The sequence below is a fragment of the Mus pahari genome, chromosome 5, assembly GCF_900095145.1.
Source record: "Mus pahari chromosome 5, PAHARI_EIJ_v1.1, whole genome shotgun sequence".
Lineage (NCBI taxonomy): Eukaryota > Metazoa > Chordata > Mammalia > Rodentia > Muridae > Mus > Mus pahari.
This window is the reverse complement of record NC_034594.1, coordinates 93,777,289-93,794,106: the sequence shown is the minus strand read 5'-3', so window position 1 is coordinate 93,794,106 and position 16,818 is coordinate 93,777,289. Positions and strand designations below refer to the sequence as shown.

Genomic DNA, 16,818 nt, shown 5'->3' with positions numbered 1-16,818 from the left:
AACCAGGTCAGTCTCAGGGAGAGGCTTTGTTTCTGAAACAGAGGGGAGGGGGCAGGAGGGAGAAAGGGTAAGGAAAGGAGACGCTTGGATAGTGTCTAAGTGACAGTGGAGGTCATCAACCTGGGACCCCACTGGTCCGCTAGAACTGGTGGGAAGCCCCTGCTGTTCCCCACAGTGGGTGGTGGGGGCTTCCTGGGGTTCTGTAAAACTCCCCTCTGTGTCCCCACCCCTGCTGAAGAGGAGGGAGCCCAGCAGAGCTGGCAGTAGTGACAGCCATTCTGGTTCTCCTGCTCTCTGTATTGTCTCACACACTCTGTGTCTCTCGGCTTGGTCAATGTCCTCGTTTCACAGATGGGAAAACTGAGGTACAGGATAACTCATTGAGACGGCCGCTTCAACACTACCTGTCACATCCCAAGCCTCTGGGATGGCCCCCAGTCTGTTCCTGTGGCCTGTCCCATGTTATTCTAGGTACGTCATTTAAAGGGACAGATTGCCTGGCCCAGTCTCCCGAGGATTCAGTCGGCCTCTTCAATGGCATTTTCTGGAGTACTTCTTTTCTCTTCTTTCCTGCCTTCCCAGCCTTGAACTCAGTCTCAGAGTGCTGTCCACACGGAGTGGCTCACACTGGCTCCAGCCCAGCCCCGAACACTCTTCCAACAACTGTTTTGTCAGTCATTCCTTGACCGGAGTAGGCCAGGGGAAGGTCCAGCTGCTCATTCAGCCTGCTAGACAACAGTCAGCTTATGCTGTTCGAATGCTGGGCCCGCTTCCATCTGAGATGGTAATACTTCTCAATCACATGTTGTGAAGTAACCACTCAAGATATCATAGTTATTAAAAAGCATCCTTGTAAGGCAGTCGCTCCCACAGGGGCCTCCAAAAGCAGCTTGTCCTGCGTCTGGTTACTGGGAACACATGCCATTTGTGCAGGGCCCTGAAGACAGTCATGCTCAGTCTGGAGGACTCAGGTGTTCTGGTTTCTAAGCTGTTTTAGCGCCAGCCATTCTAACTCTGAGTCACAGGCATCGAGCCTTGGTTTCCTGATCCCACCTGACTGACAGGCTAGCCTTGGAAGCTGTCCAAGCTCCCAAGTGGGCAGAGGTCAAACCCAGCTCAAGGAGGCCTCCCTAGCTCTGGTCCACTCCTTCATCTTTACACCAGTGGAAAGTCTAGGTGACCTAATGATTCCAAGAGCACCTGCTTAGACATCTTGCACGTCCCCTTGTTCTGTGTGTCCTGTATAGGGGGAGTTCATGTGGAGTAGCCAGGCTGGGCTTCCTTGGGTTTGTACTTAGGGATGTGGTGGGAAGCCAGAAGAATCCATTTGTCAAAGCCCTTGTCTACAAAGCTGTGACTCCTGTCCTTTGCATCTGGGTTTGTTTGTTTGTTTGTTTGTTTGAAGACACTGTCTCATTAACCTGGAACTGGTTGATTGATTCATCTAGCCGGGCTGGCTGGCGGAGCCCCAGGAATCCACAGAACTCTGAACTTGAGCCAGCTGCTCGTCCTTGTCCTGGTCACCCTGAAGGTTGCATTTATGTATGCTTGAGCCTTAGCACAACATCCTGTTGTCTTACTTAATTTTCTTTGTGGCTGGGGCAGAATACTAATGAGTGAAAATGACTTAAGAAGTCTTCCAAGGAAGGAAGGGCCTGGTTCACGCCCGTCGTGGTGGGAGGAGGGCACAGATGCGGGAAGTGGCTCGTCTGGCCGTTGTGCTTCTGTACTTGGAAGCAGAAAGGTGAATTCTGACAATCAGTTTGCTTTCTCCTTTGTTTTCATCCAGAACTCCAGCCTACCTGTGGTGTTTAAATGAGATGTCATCTCCCCCCCACCCCTGCATAGTTTGAGCACTTGGTTACTTGGTCCCCAGATGGTGGTGCAGGGCAATTTGGGAGTTTGGGGAAGGTGTGGCCTTGTTGGGAGAATCATGTCACTGGAAGCGGGCTTTAAGAACAGGTTTAAAGACTCACACCAGTTGGAATTTACTCTCCCTACTTTGTTTTCTGTTTTAAGATGTGAGCCCTCCCTCCGCTTCCGCTCCAGCTGCGGGGCGTGCCACCTGCTGCCACGTCTCACTACCACAGATACCTATTCCTATGGAACTGGAAACCAAACCAACCCTTCCTTCAAAAGATGGCATTGCTCATGGTGTTTATCATAGCAACAGAAAAGAAACTAACACACCATTCTACACTCAGGGCGCGTCTTCCCCGCTCTGGGAAACCTTTCTGGAAACACCTTGGTGCACCCAGGAGTATATTCCATGGTGATTATAAATCCCATCCCATTGGCAATTAACAGCAAGCAGCACACCACCTGCACTGTACAAAATCTCTTGTCCTGGAGTCGCTTGCCCCCGCTGGCTATTGTTAAGAACCTGGGCAGCAGGGCTTCTCAAAGAAACCCACTTCTCCGGTCCCACTCACAGAGGACACAAGCTGATTCCATCTTGTAGTTATAATTGAAAAGGCAGGAAGTGCTGGAGAAACACATTCTCCAGAGACTGGACATCCTAAAAGGCTGTGGTGTCTCCATAATGTCCCATATGTGGGACATGACCACCGAGAATTCTGTTGAGCCCTTCTCTAGGCAGTGTCTAGGATATGGCTGCATGTGACTTTATCTCAGAACTCTCTGTCAGCTGACTTGACTGCGAGACAGGTTTTCATGACCCAGATGTTCTGTGTTCTTCCTGTAAGGACCCCTCTTCGTTCACCACTGTGGTCATGATGGGGCTTTAATTTGAGCTCAACCTCCAAGGAAAGCCCATCCCTTATCTCCCTTCAACATCTTCCTCACACACAGCAAAATGGTTACCTCAGGACCCTGTCACACAAATGGCTCCTCACCAGACCCTACCAGCCAGGGAACATTTGGTGTTTCAGTTAGCACACAAAAATTCTGGACTTTTCATGAAAGCTGCCTCCTCTTCATTTCCTCAGGGACTTTCTGTGCAAGATCAAAAACAGATGTGCAAAATGTGCATTTTTCTAGGGACAGGGCGTGGCTGCCAAGCCTTCTCCACTTTGAGCTTCTTCCTCAGAAACTTACAAAGGGAGAGATTTCTTTGAAATGGCATATGGTGTGTGTGTGTGTGTGTGTGTGTGTGTGTGCCCTTTCTGCCGGAGGACATGATTTAATTTATATTTCCTTAAAAAAAAAAAAAACCCACAATGAAAACATTGTGTGGAATGATCGAATTCAATATGTCAGCTGAAGGTGGCTGCTTTTTGTATGTGGGTCTGAGTGTGTGAGAAGTATATATAGGTAAAGAGGTGCATGTGTGTATGTCTGGTGCATTTGCGAGTGTGCAGGTGCACATGCAGTCGTAAAGACCAGAGCAGGACATTGGTGTCTTCCTTTATCACTCGCCTTATTCCTCTGGGCAGGGTTTCCCACTGAACCTGGAGCTAGGTTGGCAGCTAGCAGGCCCTCAGTGACTTTGCTGTGCTTGTCCCCAGAGCACTGGATCACAGGTGGCCATGCCCAGCTCTGTACATAGGTGCCAGAATTGGAACTTGGCTCCTCATGCACACACAGAAAGCGCTCTTACCCACTGAGCTGTCTACCAGACAAAGGTAGCTCTTGCTTCCTCTGTTTCTCTTTGCTGCTGGGGCCTCTGTATGTGGGCAATTTCTCTCAGAAGCTAAAATTTCCTCACTGAGAGCTTTGAGCAAGCACTTATTTCTGGAAACTTAAGAGGATGGCCCCTACTGAGCTGAAATGTCTGACTTCAGATGAGCTGGTTCCAGCCTGCATCCCTTCACTTACCTGTATGAAAACTTGGTCTGGGATGATTGTGTGGTGAATCTATGAGTGGAAGAGTGAGTGGGAGTGAATGAGTGTGTGCTATCCTATTTCAGCAGGGCTCCCAGGACTGGGCTGAATGGTTCAGCAGTCTGGTACAGGTTGTGCTCTTGCAGAGGACCCGAGTTCAGCTCTCAGTACCCATACTGTGTGGTTCACAACTGCCTGCAAAGTTTCCTCTCATTGGGAATTGTTAACATTGAAGCCAGTTGGGTAGCTCATACAATAATCTCAGTACTCAGAAGGTGAATACGAAAACGATTGTCATATATTCAAGGCCAGCTTGGGCTACAGTGCGGGACTCCGTCTCTCACTTCCCTCAGAATTGATAGCGTTGAATCCAAATATCTACCAACAGTGTGACAGACAAACAAAATGTGGTATATCTGAATAATGGGGCAACAGGCAGCCTTCAAAGGAGAGGAATTACTAATGAACCTCAAGAACATATGCGGAGAGAAGCAAGCCAGACACAAAAGGACAAGTCCTATGCTAATAAACGTGTTGTCAGGTTCACAAGGACAGATGCAGAGGGACTGTTGTCGGTGACGAGGACTAGTGGACTGCTAGTGTTTAGTGGGGACAGTCCCCCACGCACACACCTATGCAGGCATGCATGTACATATACACTGAAAAGTCCTGTGGGTGGAGGTGGTGACAGCCTTGTACCATGACTATAATGCTGCTGCTCAACTCTCTACTTACAACTGTGAAAATAGTAAATGTTTGTGAGCATGCTCATAAGTGGGAAGTGCATGTGTTATGTGGGTGCATGTACACACACACACACACACACACACACACACACACACACACACGTATGGAGGCCAGAGGCTATTTCTTCTCATTCTTCAAGTGCTGTCTCTGCCTTGTTTTTTAAGACATAGTCTCTCTCTAAGACCTGATTCCCAACAATTGGTTTAGGCTGTCTGGTCAGAGAGCTGCAGGGATCCTCCTGTCTCCACCTCCTCACTTCTGGGTTTACGAGTGTGTACCACCTTGACTATTTTTTCATGTGGGTTCTGGACTTTGAACTTGAGTCCACTAAGCTATCTCCTCAGCCCCGACTCCTGCTCTTGATATTAACTATCAGCCCTTTGGTGCTGGTGGTGCCTCCAGAACTGAAAACACCAACACGTGTGTGTCAGTGCGGAGCTGAGTCAGCCCCTGTCTGCGCTTGGCCTGCGCTCAACAAATCATCCTGGTAATTGCAGGATGCTCTGCTTATTGAAAGAAAATGCCTGGGTGCCCCAGAGGCAAACATAATTATAGGCTTTAGGAAAACAGGGCCTTTTAACAAGTAGGCTGGGAAAAGGCTAAGGGCTGGGGCATTCCTCACTTCTCTGTGGACTCTTCCCTTAGTCAGAAGGCCACTGGCCTAGGGAAGCAGGGCCTAGTCTGTCAGCCTCGTCGGCCATATCATCAGGGCTGCTGACAGCTTAAGTGTGCCTTGATCGATTTGCCAAAATAAGTCTATTCTTTGTAAACAGAAAATTCTCTTCTGAGGCACTGTGGTGAAAGAGTTAACTTTAACCATGGTTGGGGGCTGGGGTGGTAGTAACTCTTGCTGCATAAGCATGAGAACCTAGTCATCATCACAAATGTCGGAAGCCTGGTATGGGGACATGTGCCTTCTACCCCGGCATTGGGAAGGCAGAGACAGACGATCACTGGGACTTGCTCGCCAGCCAGCCTAGCTGAATCAGAGACCGTGAAATCCCAGTGAGAATTTCTGTCTTATAAAACAGTGTGGATAGTTAGATAGTACCTGAAGATGAACGACACCTGAGGCTGTCCTATGGTCTCCACATGCTTGTGAACATATGTGCACACATGCCACACACAGGTGCTCATGCACACATGTGTACTCAAGCACATGCACGCATGCACACACCTATGCAGGCAGGCAATGCGGGCATGCACACACATACACACAGAGTAGGAAATTAGCTACCTAAGCAGATTTCCCCCAAGCTGCGCCTGGCCTTGCTTTCGCAGATGGTTCTAGGTAAATATGTGCAGCCTGTGTGCCCAGTGGATCTGAGGCTGGTACCTGATGCTACTGAAGCCACACGCAGCCAAGCCGGGGTGGGCAGAAGCTGGTGCGAGTCAGAGTCTGTCAGCGCTGTCAGCCCTGATTTGTGGCCAAGCTGGGTTCCCCAAGTTCAAAGAGCATGGAGCTGCTTGTCTTTGTCAAGAGCACGGCTGGGGATCTTTTATGTGGAAGATGTAGGATTCTCAGACTGGCTTTGATTATTTATTCATCCCCCTTCATGGGTGTGTGATAGCACAGGCATCGTGGAGCCCCTTGTCCTGGCCACTCTTGCTCAGGAATTCATGGAGCTTAAAGCCTTTTGAAAATTGTTTTTTTCCAGGGAGGGGGAAAGTGTTTGAAGTTCTCTCTCTCTCTCTCTCTCTCTCTCTCTCTCTCTCTCTCTCTCTCTCTCTCTCTCCCTCCCTCGCTCCCTCTCCACAGTTCCTCAGCAGCTCCTGCCGGCTTTCCACGCGCCTTTGCCGATTGACATGAGACACCAGGAGGGAAGGTACCATTATGACCCTCACTCTGTCCACAGTGTACACGGGTAAGTGTTGACTTCCATCCACTGCCCCTGCTGTGCAGCTGCCTGCCTCTGTCCTTTTAGGTCACAAAAGTGCTGTGACTGTGAACCCATGAGCAGGTGACAGTGCACACTAGCCCCATTCTGGCTTCTGCCAAGTAGCAGGCTTGGATCATGTGTCATCACCGTGGTTCACCGTGGTCCACAGCTCTAGGCTTCCTTTTTGGTCCCTACAATGTAACCTTAAGTACAGGCTACCCTGGTGTAGTGCCCCTCCCCTTAAAACAAGCTCATAGTGAGCCTTTAGGTCTCTTATGCTTCCCACCTTGAGGTCCCCAATGAGAACAGCGACACCTTGATGTGGCTCAGCATTTCCACTCAGGGACATCCAGCCCTGGCTGATGTTCATTCTCTTGGCATTTGCTCTTTTCTGAGCCCTGCCCCCTCCTGTACCTCCTGGTCCCTGCCAGAGGAGAGACCCAGTTATTTTCATCATTGCAATGATAAAGTAGCTGACCAAAGCAACAAAGGATGGAAAGTTTATTTTGGGGTCATGGTTTGAGGGTTCATTGCGGTGAAGTCATGACAGCTGATCACATGGCATCCACACTCAAGGCGCTGAGAGAGATGATGCTCAGTTGCCCCCCCTCCTCTTTCACTGTGGGACCCCAGCCCAGGTAATAGTGCCACCCACAGCTAGGGTAGTTCTTCCCCAGATAACCTAATCTAGAAAGCCCTTACAGGGATGTAGTATGTCTCCTATGAGGTTCTAGATTGTCAGGTTGAGCAACAGAATTAACCATCACAGAGGTCTGGGCCTTGGCTGTTCATTCAGCCCTCCATGCGTGAGAAGTGAGTCCCTCTGTCTGCCCCCTTTCCCTCCCACTCTTTTCCAACCTCCTCACTTGTCCACATCAAGTTGCTGTCTGCGGTGCTGAATCATAGTCCCCATCACTTGTCGGGATGACTGGCACCTGTTGCCTGCCCAGTCTGAACCCCCTCAGCTTCAGATCCAGCTCCTGAGGAGAATGGGATGCCCCACCCTGAGTGGGACCCAGCTCTCAATTCCAACACCATTGCCAGAGCAGAGCAAGGGCTGCTGTACCTACAGTGACAGGTGCATAGTAGGTACACAGAGAGTGCTAAGCAGAGAGTCTCCACCTATGAGATTCTAAATCCCACTAGAATAAAATTAGTCAGCATAGCTGAGTGCCCAGCTGTTCAAAGCATTGTGCCTCTGCTGCGTGCCAGCCAGCTGTCCAGTGGCACCTGCTTCAGGACACCTCCTGCCTGCCTGACAGCCAGCCTGGGACTTTGGCTTTCTTTTAAGACAGATTTTAAATTTAACATTGGGGGATGACAGGATGGTTCCATGAGTAAAAGTGTTTGCAGTGCAAGCCCGGTAGCCCGAGTTCAATCCCTGGAACCTGTGTAACGGCAGGAGAAGAGAAGCAACTCCCCAAAGTTGTCCTCTGATCTCCACATGTGTGTCATGGCACACATAACACCGATATGCAAAGGTAATACACAAGATACATACACATTAACCTTTAAATAAATGAATTAGAAATGGTTTTCATTTTGAAATAAACTCAGGCATGCAAGAGCTGTAATAATTGAACGAGATAAACTGCATGCCCTCCAACCAGCTATTCAGACACTAACATCCTGTATCACCTAATACCAATACAGTGAACTAAGCCACTAATGTGGATACTAATGTGGATAGTTTTCTCATAAGTCTTTATTTCCTTGTTCAGGATCGTGTGTGTGTGTGTGTGTGTGTGTGTGTGTGTGTGTGTGTGTGTGTAAGCCAGAGTAGGTCATCAGATGCCCTTCTCCATTACTTCCCTTACTCCCTAGAGACAGGATTTGTCCCTGAACTTGAAGCTAGGCTGACAGCCAATAAACTTCTGTAATCCTCTTGTCTCTGTTCTCTCACCGTGGACTTTGAGATCCACAAGCCATGACTGTTACTAAGTGGGTGCTGGAGATTAGAACACAGGTCCACATCTTGCACAGCAAGTGCTGTTATCCACTGAGCCCTCTCTCTAGCCCCTTATGCACGGGGAATTACCATGCTGTTCACTACTTCCATGCCCTTTGCACTGAATACCTTGAGGAATGTGTGGTCATTTCCTGTGGCTATCACAGATAGTCAACTCTTTGGCTTAAGTCAGCACGAGTGTATTTTCAGACAACTCTGGAGGCCGGAGACCAGAAGTAAGTCTTACGTAGTGTGAACAGGGCTAGTTACTTCTGGAGGGAACGTGCCTTTGTCTTTCCCCATTTCTGGGAGCCTTCTGCATCTTTTGACTTGCAACTCCAACCTTACACCATAGCGCCTTTTCCCTGGACCTGACTCCACATCAGTCTCCTCTCCTGCTACAATTTTCTTTCTGACTATTTCATCAAAGACAGTTGCTGTTGCTATCGAGACAATCCAGCTGGGTCCAGAATCATCTCTACAACCCAACATCTTCTCCCAGTCCCCTACTATGATGCAGATGAGATTAATATGCATGCCTCCTTAGGGGCTATATCATTTGATATCACCAAGCCCTGGTATAAAGCCTGGGAGGTGGGTCCACATGCTTCTGTGAGGTCAAGGGAACCAGACTGTGGGGTATAGCCTAGGAGGGTGTTGCTTGTCAACCCCACTGCCAGGAAGCAGCCTCTAGAACCTGTGCTCTGCTGAGGCAGGCCTCTGGGGCACCTGGACAAGCTCAGGATAGTATGTCTCCACCAAGAAGATCAAGAAGGGACATGATAAGAGCTTCGGGGCTGAGAGCCATAACTCCTTGTTCCCATACTCCCCTTATCCCAGGTGAGAGCTAGACAAACCTTGCAAGAAAAATGGCCCCATAGTTCTGGCTTCAGTGATTAATGTGGTCTGAGCCTGGTGGAGTCCCCAATCCATCAAGCCTGTGTTGTAGGCTGCCTGCTACCACCAATGTGTCTAATTATACACTCGGCATGCAGCAAATGAGACACCGTGTCATCTCTTGTCAGAAGAGTCTAAGCCACTGCCTGCCCCCTCGGAGCCACAAGGCCCTCTGCTTGCTGCTGGGTGTACCTGCTGCTCTGCTCGGCCCCCTCTTGCCCCACACTACCAGAACACTCAGACCTCTGTCTGTGACTCTTAGGATCCTGTTAAGTCCCAGGAGTGGGGGATCCCAGGGTGCAGGCTCTAAGTCTAGTGATCCCTGTTATGCTCACTCAGTCTTACCCAAAGATCTGCTGTTGTCTCGGACCCTCCGGGGGCAGGGAGACTGCCACATGTCTGCCAGTGCAGAACTGGTGTCTTGTGAACCGGCAAGCCTCATCTTTTCATCTATGAAGCAGGCATACCTACTGAGTGTTAGGTTGCAGACCAGAGGCTAGTGAAGCCATGCTGACCTCCAGTCACCTCTTCTAGCTGCTGTGACAGGAATGGCAAGCCCCCACCAATAGCCTGTCTGCTGATCTTCAACCCCATTCCTCACAGACTCCCCTGGAACTCCAGGAAAGTGACAGGTGCCGTTCTCAGGTCCCCCAGGAAGTTTATAGGCCTCAGGTTGCAGACCTGAGAATGGCAGTGCTATGGGTGTAACTGGCACACTTCACCTAGATGCACCGCTTTGCCCCATCCTTGGAGCCGCACACTGGATCACCCATCAGATGTGACAGAAAATCTCCCTGTTCCTTCTCCTAGAAAAGGGGAGCCCCCTCTCTGCCTTGTGGTCCTGACCACTCCTCAGAGCTCTTGCTATGTTGCCATCTGTCTGTCGGTCCATGGTGCTAACTGATAACTCTTCTACTATATCTCTTTTGCCCCCCAAATCTACCTCAGTATCCCCTTGAATGTCAAACTCAAAACCTTTTTATGATCTTAATAGCAGAGTCCACCGAGTTGTCGTTTTTGTAACAGTCAACGGGTCTATTGATTGTGTGGCTGTGGTGCTGTGTGGCGTGGGTGAGTGCTCACATGAGGGGAGCCAGAGAACAACCTCTGCTGTTGTTTCTCGGGAGCTCTTGTTTTACCTTGTTTTTTTTAACATAGTGTCTCTCACTGGTCAGGAATACCCCCAGTAGACTGTTACGGCTAGCCAATGAGGCCTGCGGCTCTGCTGTGTGTCTTTCCAGCACTGGGATTAAAAGTGCATGCTATGGATTTTCCTCCTGTATGGTTCTGCACATTATCATCACTATCATCATCATCATCATCATCATCATCATCATCATCACCACCATCACCACCATCACCATCATCACCACCATCACCATCACCATCACCATCACCATCACCATCACCATCAATCATTCTTTTGAGACAATGTCTCTTAGTAAACCCAGACTTTACCAATACAGCTAGGCTGACTGGCCAGCCAGTTTCTAGGATCTGCCTGTTTCTGTCCCCAACATTGGGTTTACAGACACTTGCCACCACGTCCTAATTTTATGTGGGCATCGGAGAAACCCAAGTGTTTGGGTTTGCTCAATAAGCACTCCCTGGCCCCTCAGTTCTTTTTTAGGGGTGGTGCTGGGGGAATTGAGATAGACTCTTATTGTGTTGCTCTGGCTGGCCTTGAACTCAGAGACCTGCCTGCCTCTGCCTTCCAAGTGCTGAGACATCCCTCTAGAGGTTATTGTTGTGGCTCTCCCAGCTATCTGTTCCAGAAGAGGCTTCATCACAAGCCAGATGACAAATATGGCTTGCCATTAGAAGAGGATGGGGTGCAGGTCAAATGAGCATAAGGAAGGAGGGAGACTTTTTCCCAGTGGAGGAGTTTGGACATCAGTCTCCCTAAAGCCCCAGAATCAGAGATGATGGTCAGACTTATCAGGGGACCTAGGAGGATGGAAACATGGTGAGGACAGCCTGGGTCTTTGCTGTCTAGTTTTATGTCAGCTTGACACAGCTAAAGTTATCTGAGAGAGAACTTCAATTGAGAAAACATCTCTATATGATCTGGCTGTAGATAAGCCTGTAAGGCATCAATTAGTGATCAATGCGGGAGGGGCCAGCCTACTGTGGGTGGTACCATTCCTGGGCTAGAGGTCCTGGGTTTTAGAAGAAAGCAGGTTGAGTAAGCCATGATGAGCAAGCCAGTAAGCAGCACCCCTCCATGGCCTCTGCATCAGCTCCTGCCTCTGGGTTCCTGCCCTGCTTGAGTTCCTGTCCTTTGATGATGAACTGTGATGTGGAAGTGCAAACCAGATACACCCTTTCCACACCAACTTGCCTTTGCTCATAGTGTTTCGTCGAAGCAACAGCAACCCTAACGAAGACGGTGCCCTAACAGCCTTATGCGGGACTGAATACCCTGCCCACAACGAGCTGCTGGGCCTGACTTTCAGCATGGGAATATCTTCCTGCCCAGCCAATTAGATGACTTCCCCGAAACACCCTCTTCCCACCCCCTTGCAGGGCGATTATTTCTTGATACCTTCGGCATCAAAACAAGATTCACACTGAAAACTAGGGCTTTAGTTTAGCAATAGAGGGCTTGCCTCCAGTACATGAGTTCATAGTACTGCAAAGAAGAAAATCACATTGCTTCCGAATGCTCGCGTGGCAGTTGCTCACAGTGCTAACGTGCAGTGGTACTGCCCCTGAACTTGAAGTGCAACATCTTGGGTCTATGGAAAATACCAAGAGACACATCTGTTGGGGATCCTCTCCAACCCCTGTGAGGACATGCTCCCGAGATCCCAAAGGAAGAAGAAAAAGCCAGCTGAGCTAGGAAACAGCCCAACCTGCAGTGTCCGTCCGGGAGAGGAGCACCTTGCTTTCCGCTGGGCTTCTGCTCTTAAAACAGCCTGACAGGGTGCTAGAGGGAGTGTGGCAGAGTGTGGTGGGGCTAGCCCCCAGAAAAGAGCCAGTGCCTTGGTGCACATTGGGTCAAGAGTACTTTGTGTCCCTGAGTGGAAGCTATGGAGTCCATGTCACTGGTTCAGGAGTCTGGTGTCTGCCTTCAGTCTGTGTTGTTTGTGGGCTCCAGCTTTGCTCTGTTCTGCCCTGGGGTTTCGGAACTGCCTTTGGCTGAGAAGAATTGAGAGAAACTGTTCAGCGCAGCAGATCCCCATCTGGGCAGTCTGGTGGTTCTGGTTTTGAGACAAGGTCTCATGCAGCTCAGGCTGGCCTCGAATTCAGTCTGTAACTGAGAAGGATGACACTGAACTTCTTTCTGGTCCTCCTGCTTCTACCTCCAGAGTGCTGAAGGTACAGATGTGCACCACCACACCTGGCTTATATCATGTTAGGGATGAAACTCAGGACTTTGTGTATGCCAGACACCACACGATCAACTGACCCCCATCTCCAGTCCCTTTCACCCTACACCCATGTCTTAAAGATGCTTGCTCCTAGGACCTAGCTCCAAATATTCTGAGTTTTCCCAGTCCAGGATGAGGCCTGGGGATCTACTTACTTCTAAGTTTACAGAGACCAGCTTTTAGGGACCTTCCTATTTCTTTGACACCCAGGAAAGAAGCGCAGAGCTGTGTATTAACTTTCTGGACTCATAGAGATGGCTACACTCTCAACAACGGCAATGCTACCTCAGAAATGGGGGCATTAAAGTCCCCTGTACCTCTTGCCCTCCCACTCAGAGCTGAGGTCCTCCTGGTTGGCCTAAACCCATCCATATCTGAGCTTGCAGGCAGCATGGAGCACGTGCTAGGCACAGAGACCAGTGTTCTGCTGTCCTCTCGTCTGGCACCAGGCCTGACCGCCATGATTCCCACCCAACCCACCGTCTGTGTCTGACTACAGCTAATGGCTCCCAGCGGATCGCTTGGTCCTGGGTTGCACTTCATTAGTAGTTATGGCAAGGTCACACTCTCCACAGAGGGCAGAAAGGGTCTGTGGGGACAGATGACTCTGGGGTATAGCTCTCAGCTCATGGAAAGCCAACACACTGGACTGGGGTGTTAAGGAAGGAGATGGAATACCAGGTGGTGGGCACACCTTACCCAAAGTCCCCCCAAGGGAACCGTTTTACACATGTAAGTCTCTGGCTATCTCCAGCAGGAGCGTACAAATGGAGATGTCAGCACGAAAATTGGCACACTGTTGCTTAAGATGGTCGTTTCTTTGCTGTGACTGTGCTCGGCTAGCTAACTTTCTAGTCTGTGGGATTTGAAGATGGCTTTTCCAAGGTCATGGTTGTTGACAAACATGCCACCTGGTGACCTACTATCGTGATCCTGGGGCCTGTGACAGTCTTCAGCCATTCCCCAAGGGCAGCACCTGGGCAGACAAATGTGTTTCTTCTGGATTCTTAGCTCTATACCCCAGCTTGAGGTATGCCGTTTTAGCTTTGTTTGTGCGTCTTAAAGAATCGTTTTCTCCATCAGTAAGTCCGTGTGCTCCTTTTTAAAGCCCGGTGGGTGGGGAGGGGACTTGGGAAGGGTGTGTCTGCCTGCTTCCTAGGCTGAAGTGCTAGGTGGACTCAGGGCCACCTACCAGAAGCCTTGTCCCTTCTGACATGGCTTCATCCCCACCATGTTGTTCTCTCTCTCTCTCTCTCTCTCTCTCTCTCTCTCTCTCTCTCTCTCTCTCTCTCCAACCTGAATGACTGACAACTTACTGCCTCTGATGGACTGGTCAGCAGACAGAGGGAGAGCAGAAGACAGCCTGGAGCAGGCTGTGTGGGCAGCCTGCCCTTGACGGAGGGACCCTCAGACAAGGAGACTCCTGCTTCCCTCCAAGTCAGCCCGGCTGTGGAGCAGTCGAGACTGCCGCCCGGCAAGCACGGTGACGCTGTCCCTCTCACTCATAAGTGGGAAACTGAGGCACTGGACGGCAGCCGGCCCCTTCCTTGGCATAGCTTGTGTTAGACTGTCTCTTGCTGGGATAGGTAATGGAGAGAGTAACTTGAGGGAAGATTCATTTGAGCTCAGGTTTCGTGGACTTCAGTCCAGGTCCTCTGGCTCCATTGTCATAAGCCCGTGGTGAGGCAGAGACCCTCGTGGTGGCAGGATGTTGTGACAGAGGAGGCTGCTCATCACATGGCAGCCAGGAAAAAGAGAATCAGGTGGGATCCAGAGGTTAAACACACCCCTTTAGAGTTGGGAAGAAGCCTCAGTGGGTCCTGTGCCAGCCAAGGACCTGACTTCAGTCCCCTAGGATGCACTTTAAAAAACCAGTCATGGTGGTGAACACTTGTAACCCTGGTGCCAGGGTGGCAGGTTGCTGGAGCTTACTAGGCAGCTGTCTGCTGAATTGAGAGATACTGTGTCAAGAAATAAATGGAGAGCAACTAAGGAAGCCACCTGATGCTGACCTCTGGCCTTCACAGACTCATGGACATGTCTGAACACCTCTCCCCATCCCCCTTTCTCCCTCCCTCCCTTCTCCCCTCTCTGTATCCCTCTTCCTCTCCCTCCCTCCCTCTTTCTCTCCCTCTCTCCTTCTCTCCCTCCCTTTTCTCTTCCCTCCCTCCCTCTTTTTCTCCCTCTCCCCCTCCTCCTCTCCCTCATCCTCTCTCTCCCTCTCTTTTCCTCTCCCCTCTCCCTCTCTCTACCTTTCTCTCCCTGACCCCCTCCCCCTCCCTGTCCCTCTTCCCCCTCCTCTCTCTCCCTTCCCCCAAAGGCATGCCTGTAATGACCTACTTCCTCCAACCAGACTCAGTTCCCAATAATGTCATCAATTATGTATCTATCCATGGGTTAATTCCTTGAGGGTTCATTGATGGTTCATTAATCTGTTGATGAAAAGCAGAGTCCTTATGATCCAGTCACTTCCCAGGACGCTGCCCTCCAGCTGTCAGGCAGGCCTTTAAGGACACTTCAGAGTTAAACTATAACACATTCCCAGCCATGGCCCAGGTAGGATTTGAACTCCAGGCAGCCTGATTCCTGCCGCATCTCCCCCTGCTCTGAGAACATAAGATTCTCAGCCCAGACACGTGCTCCGTGGCATGGGGCAGACAGCTCATTTATAATGGAGCCTGGCCCATAAAAGTTTAATGAGGAGCTTGTCTGATAAGATGCCTAGCGTTTGATCTTTGTGAATGCCAGCTGCTCATGTAAGAGGTGCTTCCTGGCTGTGGCTCTGGGGAGCATTGATGGGGTCAGCTGGGGGCAGCAGCCAGTGGGGAGTGAAGATGTAGTTAGTCCTGTAGAGAAGGGCTGCATGGGGAACCATGTGTTCTCAGAAGCTGCAGGGGCGGGCTTCTGGCCAGGATTTCCTACAACATCAGGAAGTGACCCTCTGATTCCTCTCCTGTCCCTTGGGGTTCTGTTGGACGTTCACCCACTCTGCTCTCTAAGGATGAAGGCAGAGCTGGGTAGGGCCGGGATGTGAATCTTACTATATATTCTCAGTACATACAGGGGCTGGCTGATTAACCACCACAAGCCTCAGTTTCTCCTTCTCTAAAATGGGGATGTGTTTTGTATCCATGTAATGGTTGATACTGTCAACTTGACAGTATAGTCACCTAGGAGAGAAACCTCTAGTCCTGCTGTGGGGAAGTGCTAGATTAGGCTAAGATGAGAAGACCCACTCCCATCGTGAGTGACATCCTTCCGTGGGCTGGGTCCTGGACTAAAAGGCAAAGCTTTCAGAGCACCAACCTTCATCTCTCTGCATCCTGACTGGATGTGATGTGACCGGCTGCCACATAGACTGTCCCGGGCATGACGGACTGTACCATCAAAAACTGTGGGCCACAATAAACTTTCCTTCCTTAAGTGGCTTTTTGTCAGGCATTTTGCCACAACAGTGAGAAAATGAGTCAACGCAGCATGGAAAGGGTTAATGTGAGGATAAGATGAGTCATTACATATTATTACATACCGTGTGTGCTGTCGTGGGAGTCTGGATTAGAAGTCCCCCCAAAAGCCCCTGTCCACGGATTGCAAAATGGTGGGACCTGATTAGTGGGAGGAAGTTAAGTCATGGTCATGTTGCTCTTGGAAGAGATACTGGGACCCTGGCCCTCCATGAGTTAGAGAAACTGGCCTGACCACCTTCCCACCTGACACACACACACACACACATGTCAGTGGGTACATTGTATATAGGTGTATATATATATGCATGTGCACATGGTGGCCTGAGGTCAATTCTTCTATCACCCTCCACCTTAGTTTTTGAAATAGGATCTCTCACATGCTTAGAACTCACTGATGGCTAAGCTGCCCTGGGAATACTATTTCTTCCAAATACTTAGATTACAAGGGTACACCACCTCACCCTGTTTTTATCTTATTAAATTAGTTCAGAGAGTCAAACTCAGGTCTTCATTCTCGACTGGTAAACACTTCACAGTTGGGCCATCTTCCCAGCCCCAGCCTTCCTTCTTTCTGAGCTGATTTATCTCACGTATTTATAAAGCTCAGTGACACCGTGTGTGCCGAAGTATGGCACTCCCACAGCTGTGTTCATGCGTGAATGTATACACAGACACGCATACACACATCCTGAGCACACATCCCACACACAGAGAAAAGAAAG

At 50.0% G+C, this 16,818-nt stretch overlaps 1 protein-coding gene across 1 annotated transcript in view; it reads left to right on the top strand.

The window, feature by feature from the left end:
* The window catches only part of Gli2 (GLI family zinc finger 2), a 223,421-nt gene that overhangs the window by 159,171 nt on the left and 47,432 nt on the right, over positions 1 to 16,818 (top strand). The window contains exon 3 of the mRNA XM_021197700.1: positions 6,290 to 6,395. Within this exon, the coding sequence (XP_021053359.1) occupies positions 6,290 to 6,395 (106 nt within the window). The remainder of the gene's footprint in view (positions 1 to 6,289; positions 6,396 to 16,818) is intronic.